The sequence below is a fragment of the Pararge aegeria genome, chromosome 9 (genome assembly GCF_905163445.1).
Source record: "Pararge aegeria chromosome 9, ilParAegt1.1, whole genome shotgun sequence".
Lineage (NCBI taxonomy): Eukaryota > Metazoa > Arthropoda > Insecta > Lepidoptera > Nymphalidae > Pararge > Pararge aegeria.
Genome location: NC_053188.1, coordinates 5,493,686 through 5,505,677, shown reverse-complemented (window position 1 = coordinate 5,505,677; position 11,992 = coordinate 5,493,686). Strand labels below are relative to the sequence as shown.

The window sequence follows — 11,992 nt, the reverse complement described above, 5'->3', positions numbered from 1 at the left end:
GGGTGTATAAAGGGGTGAAATGGAGGTTGCAAGATTATTAAAATCTTTTTTTAGACTTAGATTTAGATCAGTAGTTGTAGTGGGGTGTCTGTAGCATATTCTATTTTGAGAATAATCAAAGATTATCAAGACAAAGGAATTTCTTTAAGATTTCAGTGGATTCCATCCCATATTGGTCTGAAAGGTAATGAGGCGCCTCCTCATTACCTTAGACTAGCAAACTTGGCTCACACAAACGGAAAGGATTTCAATATTAAACCTCACTATAACGATATGTTTCCTAAATACAAGAGTATTTGTTTTGATCATAAGAAAGAATATTTTAACGAGAGATCGCTTGATAAAGGTTTAGAGAATGGTATGGTATAGAATCGTTCAATCTGAGCCTCCTAATATACCCTGGTTTATAAATAGTAAAATTAGTAGAAAAAAGTTAGTTCATGCCTTTGTACTTTGAAATAAAGGAGTTTACATTGAAGCTGTTGCCTGCGTTCCTCATTTATTAGGATCCTTCTTTTCGTTGGATAAAAAGAAGTCAATGTTACTGACCGTCCTTTCAACTAACTCTGTGCTAAATATCAAGTTGATGGGTTGCTTAGTTAGGGCGTAAAGGAAGGACAAACAACCGAATAAACCAAAACACTTTTGCATCTAATAGTAGAGAGTTTATCTTCACATTAACTGATGTCAATTCATGGCTGGGCATAGGTCTGTTGTAACAGTTTCCAAGTCTTGTGATGCTAGGCTACCTGTGACTCGTTTGATGTCTCCGGTCCACCTAGTGAAATTTAATTAATTTTATACTACTAGATTCTGCCCGCGACTTCGTCTACATGGACTTCAGAATTAGTTCAAAAGCTGTGCTCGTTTACAATTTTTATTTTTAACACGGGAACTTTTTGAGAGATCGGTATAGAAAGTACAGCTCTTTTTCATAGCATAGGTGACATGCAGACATAATTTCAAAGCTGGGTGCCCGCAGCTTAGCTTGTAAACAATTTTCAATATTCCCTCAGGAACTACTTAAGTAATCGGGATAAAAGGTAGCAAATGTTCTTTTCCATGTCAAAGGCTACATGCATGCCCATTTGCATCAAAATCCGTTCAGCCGTTTTTGCGTGATTGAGTAACAAACATCCACACTTTCCCATTTATAATATTAGTAGGATTAATAATTGACGATCCTAGCAGATGGCACAACCAATATTGAGAGGAAAACCATCGTCTGTAAACAGAAGTCAATAAGCGGTGATAGCCTAGTGGGTGAGGCTTTGGCTTTTCCTTCGAGGAGATCAAGTTCAATACCCGGCACGTACATGTAACTTTTCGTAGCTAAAACGTCTTCTAATTAAGCAAGTAAATATCTTTTGATGTAACGGTGACGGAAAACAACGTGAGCAAACCAGAATCCCTGAGAAATATCGATAATGTTCTCAAGAACTTGCATTCCGAGACCCATGCCTTTGGTGAGGCGTGGGATTCTTCTGGGCGTAGGTGTTTAGCCTAATCTCTCTATAGTTACAACAATAATTCTCTATTTCTATATTAACAGTAGAGTTATTAGGGCAAAGCTCCGGGGAAGCGCGGCCTTCCTTTATCAGCAGAAATAAGTATGGCGGTAGCCGGTAGTATTCTTGGGCGAGCTCCGTCACAAAAAACACTTCTTCTACTAAATTCATAACTGAATACTCTAAGTACACGACGTGCAGGTTTTCATTTATCTCATCGAATCTTGCAGGCAAAATACCGAGAGCTTATTAATCCTAACTAATATTTTAAATGAGGAACTATGTTTGTTTGTTTGTTTGTTGTCCTTCCTTCACCCCCTAACTAAGCAACGAGTTTACTTATTTTTCGCCCTAGAGTTAGTTGAAAGGACGGAGAATAACATACGCTACAAAAAGTTAATAGAATGACACACAGCGTTGTATACACCTACGTCCTTAAATAGAGCTCTATTCTGTATTCATGGTCAGTGTCTGATTCTAACAGGCCTTCTTATTACCACATAACCGAATCCGCGGGTAAAAGCTAGTCCGATTTAGAACATATAAAATAGGAGGACCAAAATAAATAGCTAATGACAAGAAATTATAAATCTTTATTTCACATATTTATATTTAATATATACATACTTTTATTACAATGCAAAGTCCAAGAATCAAAAGTTGTCTTAACCATTAAATTTAACATAACTATGGTTATTTTTTCCTGGTCCAATAACGAAGATAGGCCTGGGCCTACTTATAGCCCTCGGCACACTGTAACTAGCTGTTGATTCCTAAAATTACATCATATTAAATTCTTTTACTCGTGTGCGATTTCTACACTTTTTTTTTCTAATAAACACCATAACTGAATCATGTCGAAAAGTCACGATTTATTCTTAATGAATTAATTGCACTCAATTAACTTTATTTTTATAACAAAGTTTAAGTTTGAAAAAACCGGCTATCACCTAATATACCTATTAATGTTTTAGTTTTTATTTCATTACAAGCGTTATTTTATAAAGTGGGTAAATAATTAAACTATAAATTCTTATTGGCTAGATATTTTATTAAATTAAAAAAATTAATAAAAAAAATGTCGTTTTAAGTAAGACGCCTCTGGTTCTATCCCTTTCAGGGTCATTTTCGGAATTTATTATTAACAATTATTATTTTATTATTCCTATTGTAGTTTTCTCCTATTCTTTATCTTTATTTTCCCTGGCCTGTGTATGTTTTATTGTTTGCACTGTCCCACTTTCATGTTTTCTATTATTACTTTCAACGAGGGTTGTCTGTAGGAGATTGCTTTTGTAATAAGACCGCCTTTGCACACAACAGTATTGTTTTTTTTTTATTGTTTTAATTTTATTTTTTCTTCTTGTGTGTTTCTTGTATTGTTGTTAAGTTTGTGCAATAAAGTATTCTAAATAAAAAATAAATAAATTATTAATGAAAATTAGTCTAGATTCAGGCCGTTTGTATTCACTGAGTACTATGCTGCTATCCTTATTTTACTAAAAATTCAGTAAGAGTACTTGATTTTGAGGCTATTTGGTGCGAGGTATATGGTACGGTTAGAATGGGCAGGAAATAAAATTTATATCCCGCGATTAGAGATAAAATTAATGTATCCATTTGCTAAATCACGGTAACAGGGAATAGGAGAAGTTAACCCCCGTTTATTATTATTCACATATAATTTGGATAGCATTTGCATGTGCGTCAATGCTCAGAGAGTTGATAAAGCTGGGGGAGAAGTTAATGTTTTATCCTTTCCCCGGGGATGGACTAAATATATGGACAACACAGAAAAATATTTTCTTACTACACGCCTAGAAAGCCGTATTCTGTTATTGAACACTATAGTAAGAGTGATCGTTGAACTAAACTTTTTACAAAATATAGTTACGAAAAATAAACCACATAATAAAACACTTATAAAAAAAAGGTTTATGAATTTATTACAATGTTGTTTTATAAATTGAAAATGCATATAAAAATTTTCGGAACCGACAGAATTTGAACCTGAGACTCTATGGCGCGGCCTGAGCGCTTTTTCCAATTAAGCTACAGCTCTCCTACCATCGATGCCAAAATTAGTATAAAGACTGCATGTATGTGTGATGTTTTATAATTTGCGAAAAGTATATATAGAACACACTACAAAATGCTAAATAATTACTGCTATCACTTCGTATACAATAGGTACGCAAGCTTATTCTGAGAATACGTCCCGTTTTATTCTCGTAATAAATATTATCTCTATACCATTAAATGCGTATTGACTTAGTTTATCGTTGTCAGGTCAATGTAAGCAGAAAACTTGCATCAATGTTTAAAATAAGTAAATGACTACTTCGGAATATAAGTTTTCTAATCTTTATCATTTTATCAACGTGAGTTTTCCTAATATTGATATGAGTTGCTATATCTTTATATAAGGATACAAACACCTGTTACCTGACTTTTACTTTTAAGGTAAACAATATGGAAAAGAAATTTAAGAATTCATACTCAACACATTAACTTATTTTTCATTAGTAGACGCAAGAAATAAAACTCAACAAAAACTGGTTTAGAACACGCCATTGTTCTTTACAATAAATAAACCATACATTGACTGTTGAATTTATTTATTGTTGAGAACCTCCTCATTTTTTAAATCGGTTGAAAATGATCGAGCTGAACTGCCAAAGTGGCCACCATGCTGACTGCTTCCTGGATTCGCAGCACAAGCAAGGATCTTCTCTTGTATATTATTAAAAAAAAAAAAACGCAGTTTGGCATAACGTTGGCGACGTTACAACAACAAGAATGTGACGTTCCTGACACACTCACTGAAGTATATCCTGTAAGAAACCGATAAACATGCAACATTGCTACTCTAGTATAACAAAACATGTAACTATTGCGACGTTATGCCACATTTGTTATGCCCTAAATGTCTCAAAACTAATTGAGTTAGTTTTGAGACATTGAGGGCCTTCGAATCTCTGAAATGCGCTCCGGCATATTATGCTGATGCGGTACATTAGTGAAACTGTTAAAAAGCATCTTAAACGAATCGATCGTTGTATGATCGGTCGTTGTATGGTGTTTGCGCATCATCAGTCCACAGGCAAAGGTTTAAAATTAAGAGTAGTTTTAACATCCTTAGCAAACCTGCGGATCAACATCCTATAGGCTATGTCCATCAGAGGTCGCTAACCTCGAATGGACATAGCCTTTCGTTTATTTTAACATCTCTATCGTCTTTCATGGCAGGTTTGATTAAATGCCTAGATATTTTTGTTTACCTCACTGACGCAGTGGTGTGGTTTCATAACTAGGGTGATAATTATTGATTCTCTAATGTACACCATAAAGTTGTGTTTTGTTATTATTATTAAATATAAAGAGAACACAACTATTAAAGACTCAACTCGTTATCACGAGCGTTTATAAGCCGAGGCATAATGAATATGTATTTTTAAGAGTTAATCACAAACAAGGATTTTTATAATGGTTAAATTATGATCCAAAGGGACTTTAAAAACATTTTGTTGAAAATGTATAGGAAGTGATTGAATTATGTCCAGCCATTTAATATGCTACTACTGATAACAGCTAGCTAACATTATCTACCACCGCTTCATAAGAAAATAAAAAATGTTTTATAAATGCAGTTTGTAAACATAAAAATTTAAAAAAAACACAATAACACAAACCGACAGAGGATATGGTTCCAACAAGTAATCAAAATTCAATACAATAATGCTAATAAGTACTAATATGATAAGTACCTACTAACAATATAACGTAAAACCGCAAGGGTTTTTCATCACCCGTGCACAATGTATATTATTATAGTTCACAATCATCGTGCTCCAATTGAGGTCTAATGTAATAGGTATTTACTGTTACTTGTTTTCTTGAAGAAATCTCTTTAGAGATAAAATGTCCTTTGTAACTAAACCAACTGGGTCCTATCGAAGATGCCAAATTATACTGGTACATGATCATCCAGCAGCTAGGACCCCAACCTTGTTGTCCCATAATAACGCAAGACTTTTAGAGCGTCAGAAGCAACGAGTTCACAAGACTAGATGTCCTTAAATGGCATAAAAATAGGATCTAGATAACCACTAGATCCCATTATCAACATCATGTCTCCTTCACCTCATCACTCAATACATCATAGCATATTACACTTCATCTCCGTACTTCAGGCATTCATATCTCCGTTAAACGGCATAGTGGATTCACTAGGTACACTACACTACCTCTTAGTACAGGAATAATAATACTCTTATTGAAATAATGGTAGTTGCGAGCCCCAACACACGCTGCGCTACGGTGGACTCCTACCCGAGCTCGGACTAGAAACAAGCCGATTGTAGTACTTCCCTGACGAGTTCAGTCACAAGAAGTTCTACTCCTTAATAAATACCTAATTACTCTATGTACACCACATGCCCGTTTACAAATATACTTAACGATAATAAGTTAAATTGTAAGTTAAATTGTTCAAAAATCTGAAAAAAATCTGAAAATGTCCAGAGTGAGACCCAAAATAATAATTGATTATAGTCAAATATTCAAATATTCTTTATTTCATAACTTATTAAAATTATTATAAGGCAAATTCCAACAATCTGGTTTGCGTCTTAAACATAAAATAATGACATTGAAACTGATCATAAAACTATTATTTATCATCTACCGTAAACTATTTTTACAAAATTCTGGTTATTTTGTCCTGGTCCAATCATTATAAAAGTCCCCCCAGTCTCACCTTCCGTCCTCTTCATACTGTAACTTACTGTGGATTCCTGAAATATATATCAAATATTATATTAATATGCTAACTAATGAAGACACCCGTTAGGTATCCGTTGCAATAAATTAAAAAAGAAGAAACAAATGGCGAAGGTAATATTGGACCTACTAATATGAGTAAAATTAAACAATGTGTTAAATCTCATTTTTAAACAGTTGCTACAAAAGTGATACTTTTTTTAGCTGTATCAATCGGTTGGACGTGTCGGACGGTCGGTTAATTTCATCCAACCATAGAGTTTTATTTTATATTATATTAATTCAGCATTCAAGGTATCAAATAAATAAAAAAGTGCATATTGTTTAAAAGTTTAGAATGTAATGATTAAAGGGATATTTAATATTAAAATTTATTTCAAACAGTTGCCTAAAACTTAGAAGAATTTTAATATCTGCCTTCCGAATCGATGGTAGAAAAACTACAAACAGACAAGAATTTCAAAACTTCTTAGAAATAGGATCTACTAGGAATGAATGAATATTAAAATGATTAAGAATTACCATTTTATTAGTCGCGCTATAGGAGTATTCATAGGTATCCCTTTTATTTCTCGCATGGTCCGACTGAAAAAAATAAAAAGAACATTCAATTCAATTCATGTTTGTTTTTTGTAACTCTCCCTCACATTGCGTAAGGTAATGATCATGAAGTTCAATGTTCAGTAAATCTTGGAGTATGACGTGTAAACGACATGACAGGAAAAAATTAAAAACAAACAATGATGTATACATTTTTGTCGACCTAATTAATGCAGTTGTGAACGATGTCATCTTATACGTATGGGGTAGTAGTAGCAGTAGAAGCAATTAAATATATATAAATGATAATAATAAATAAATAAATATACTACGACAATGCACACATCGCCACCCAGCCCCAAAGTAAGCGTAGCTTGTGTTATGGGTACTAAGAAGACTGTTGAATATTTTTATGAATAATATATATAAATACTTATAATATACAGATAAACATCCAAACACTGAAAAATATTCATGTTCATCACACTAACATTTTCCAGTTGTGGGAATCGAACCCACGGCCTTGGAATCAGAAGGCAGGGTCGCTGCCCACTGCGCCACTCGGCCGTCAACAATTAATAATTTCTGATTTGTCTCTGTTCTGGTCTGGCGAAAGGCTTCAGCCGTAGCTAGTCACCAGCGAAAAAGCGGCGCCGCCGAGTGAAATAGTGTCACGGTACGATGCCGCGTACTAAAAATACTAAAATAGTTAATAAGTTGTCCCGCAACTTTGTCTGATTTCTCTCTGTTCTGGTCTGGAGAAAGGCTTCAGCCCAGTGGCGTGCATTGCATATATGCAAATAAGCAGTGCATACCCTACCCTCAGGGTCTTAAAGAACCTTCAGATAGGACCATTAAAGTTTTGTAATTAAAAAAACACTAAGTAAAAAATATATGAAAGCGCCATCTAGTAATGAGCGGCCAAACTTCTAGGTCAAGTGTCGCTAGACAGGCGACAGCGCAACCAGCGCACGCGAGGCGTAGGTATAGCTTATAAAATAAAAATTTCTACTTCGTATTTTAATTTTTAACCGTAAATGCTAAACATTTACCTTTTAAAACACGTAAAAATACCTATATTATCATTTAAATCTCATGTTATCGATTGCAGGGTAAATCAATTATTATGAATCACTCGACATATCACGCCATCTACTGTTGCATAGAAATATCAAATAAAACAAGAATCGTTCTGCTAGATGTGTGCGTGCAAGTTAGTAGTGTGTGTCGTGTAATGTTATAATCGTGCGCTTGTACTTACAAGATTAGCATCGGTCTTGTGTGAACAGTTTCATTCATAAATTCTCTATGTATAGGTGTCTATAAGCACTGCTTACGGAAGTGGATAATCAATTACGTGTTTGATTTTTTTATGAAAAGTATTCCAGGAATTATTGGAAAGTGAGAAAGTTAACAATAAATATTGTTTCTATTTATTGTTGACATATCAAAATAAAATAGCGTTCGTACCCATACTTACAAAAAAATTAAAGACATATTTTGACTAATTTCGATTGCAATATTATCATTAGCATATTCAATCGCCATTATTGTTTACCTTCGAACAATGCTCTATGGCGTTGGTGATAAATAAACGGTTAAAGTGCATAAATTCAGCAACTTATAAAAGTTTGAGTAGTGATAGTTTAATGTGTTAACGTTATTTTATAGTTTATTCATTCATTTTATAATGAAAGCATATTCGTGCGGTATTTGTTTGGGTTCAGTGTGCCTGGAAAAAGTACTTAGAGACAACTTTAATTTCTATCCCTTTATCGTAAAATTAGAAATCATTCGCAAAGGAAGGTGTGTACCAATGTTACAAATATCCACAAAAAAAGGTGATAAAGTAAAACGTATGTGTAATAATAAATATTACGAAAACTATTCTTGACTAAGCGGCTTTGTACACACCAATCGATTATTTTGCTTTCCTTTTGTTTTATTGTCCAATATACGTAAAGTTTGAAATGATAAAGGATATTGTGATATTAATAATTTTCATCAAGACGCTAAAAACATGTTGGAAAAAAATATTATCATCTTCAGTGTGCTTAGAAAATGCTGCCGAATGGTGTGTCATAATTTTGTGACGTAAATCAGGGTATGTACTTTTATTCAATTAGCAGTAGATAGACGATAGTATTAAATCAATCAAAAATATAACTTTCGTAAAGTAATTTGAATATAAACCGACATATCTAAAATATAAATTTTACTTTATGTTTGTGCTGAACACCTTGTGCATACCCTGGGTCCAAGGGCTATGCACGCCACTGCTTCAGCCGTAGCTAGTCACCAGCGAAAATGCGGTGCCGCCAAGAGAATCAGTGTCCCTCGTGCTTAAAATACTAAATTTAATAAATAAGTTGTCCCGGAACTTCGTCCGTACACAACACTATATTTAAATATCAATTCTTTAAAACGAAGAACATAATACAAACACAACTTTCACTAATATGAAATCTCGAGTGTAAATATTACATATTTTATCATCACTTTATTCATGCCATACTGCTGGATTCAGGCTTCCTCTCTCAAGTGAGAGAGGGATTCAAAGGAAAAGCGATGCTTAGTTTCACAACTCAGCTTTAATGACAGCATATAACCAATATTAAGCCATGCTTGTGATAATGACCGATACCAAAGAATTAACGTGCTTTCCGAGAGTTTGGACTGAAATTACAAACAACTTTACTTGTTCCGGCCCGGGAATTGAACCCACCTCGTGATTCTTGTCGAACATATGAACAAGATAAACAAGGCGTCTCATACTTTAAACTGATAAATAAATTAAACTTACAATTTCCTCAAGAATACGACGCTGTACCTCTTCGACTTCCACGTTTTGAAGTGGTTCTATACTGCAAATAAAATACAATCCAATTAATTTGATCTTCCATATTGCAACTAAAGTACATGTATGGTAAGATACTGGTCAAGAAGGAAATTCTTCTGCTGATGGAATATTATCAAGCTATTACTGGTGATAGCTCAGTGGGTAGGAGCTCGACTTCACTTTCGGGGGGCCGAGTTTGAATCCCAGCACGCACCTCTAACTTATGTAAGCTATGTGCGTTTTAAGTAATTAAAATGTAACTTGCTTCAACGGTGAACAAAAACATCGTGAGGAAACCTTCATGCCTCAGAGTACTGGGCCAACGTGGTGGACTACGGCCTTAACCCCTTCTCACTGTAGGAGGAGACCCGTGCCCTGTATTGGGCCGGTAATGGGTTGATATGATGATTACCTGCTCACAGAATGTTTTAGGTCATAGTCCAACACATTTGCCAAGTGCGGAATGGTAAACTTTACGCGCCTTTGAGAACAGTATCGATAACTCTGAGGCATGCTTGCTTCCTCACGATCTTTTCCTTTCCGCTAAAGCAAGTGATATTGTTATTGCGCAAAAAATTAAAAACGCACATAGCTCCGAAAATTAGAGGACCCATATACTCGTAGCTCGAGAAGGGGTTTACTCTTGCTTTTACCAGAATGTTTATTTAAAATATCAACTAGTTATGTTATAACATTGGCATGATATGGAAATTATACCGCTAAATTCCCTACGAATGAACCTCTGGGTTTGAGTGAAAGATAATTAGCATGAAATTCTAAACACTGAACTGTGTTTTTTAAATTGGTTTGCCAGCTAGATAGCCCTCTCTAGGCGAGCTGGAACTTTTTACACACTGGCCGTAAGAGGGCCTAGAGGAGGGCTCTTTTTGATAGGCCATAGGTAAAGTAAGACTAAGTTTTGAAGGCGTACTAAAATAGGATATTAGTTCTTGTTAGAAACATATAAAACATTTAATGTATTTTTCAATAAAATACATTAATAGAATGCATATGCATAATTGCAAATACATAAGTGTTAAATAAACCTTTATTATTATATTATTAAATGGGGCAAATTGAAGATATTTTCATATTGAGACAAGCAAGGTGTGTCGTTTACGTCTTGTCAACATATCACTTTTGGATTCGTTTAGTATAGCTATTAACTCATTATTTGTTAAATTACTATTTGTTTCGCAAAAGAATTATTTATGTTAATTCTTTTATATTATCTTAATTATTTTGTAAAACAAAAGAATTATTTATGTTACTAGAACCGCTTATGTGGCAGGTAAAACTTTAAACGTTCGACCAAACTCAGCCTATTAAAATCACATTGCTGGTAACAGGAGCACTCCTCAGGAGAAAGCAAATTTATATACTATAGTTATACACGTCTCAAAGAATTTTAAATTAATACAATATTGGTAGCATCTTAATTTCTATTTTCTCACCTCTTTTGAACTGGTAGGGCACAACACGTCAGTACGATACAAATAAATAAATAAAATACTGTTAACGAGGTCATTATAAATAAATGATTCAATATTTCCTTAAAGTCGGAGACTAGCGTCTGCAACCATACGGAATATCGAAATAAAGTTGTGATTTATGCCATATGTGGGATGACTACTCAGTTGAACTTACTATCTACAGTGATAAGTGATGTAACGTATATATACAGAATGACATGCTTCTTTCGAGGTAAACGGCCGTATATACACTTGCAAACAAAGGGCACTTTGTTTCCAAGTCTTCAATCACTACAAAATTTTGCATAATTTTTTTTAGCTACCCACAATTACAAATATTATATCATCATCATCATCATCATCATCATCATCATCATCATCATCATGTCAACCAACGTCGCTCCACTCCACTGTTGAACTGTTGATCTTTTATAGGGAGTTCCACTACCTCTCTTATAGTCTTGTACCGCTTGGGTCCAGCGGCTCCCAGCCACTTGTTTAGTGTCATCTGTCCACCTCGCCGGTGGTCTGCCAACGTTGCGTTAACCGATGCGAAGTCTCTATTCCAGGGCCTAAAGACCCCGAGGTCCATCGGTTCTCCGAGCTATGTGGCACACGATTTGCCACTTAAGCTTCGCGACTCATTGAACTATTATCGGATTTCCTCATTCCTGTTTTGGTCACGATTTGAATAATATATCAGTACTCATTACATTATTCTAATTGTAGATACTATTCCGGTAATAATATTTTAATAGTTTCAACTCATTGAAGTCCAAAGCTGGAAGTAAGTTTTTTGTAGGTATTTCCACCCAAGTCTTGTGCCGCTTGTAAACTTAGTCTTCAAAAGA

General features: G+C 34.5%; 1 protein-coding gene across 1 annotated transcript; it reads right to left on the bottom strand.

The window, feature by feature from the left end:
- Nucleotides 1–6,144: 6,144 nt before the first annotated feature.
- Nucleotides 6,145–11,284, bottom strand: LOC120626346. Its single transcript, XM_039893842.1, has 4 exons — nucleotides 11,124–11,284; nucleotides 9,634–9,694; nucleotides 6,813–6,875; nucleotides 6,145–6,304 (listed from the first exon to the last, which is right to left on the bottom strand). The coding sequence occupies exons 1-4, from the start codon at nucleotides 11,195–11,197 to the stop codon at nucleotides 6,188–6,190; spliced, it is 315 nt and encodes a 104-aa protein (XP_039749776.1). The 5' UTR covers nucleotides 11,198–11,284; the 3' UTR covers nucleotides 6,145–6,187.
- Between the last annotated feature and the right edge of the window lie 708 nt (nucleotides 11,285–11,992).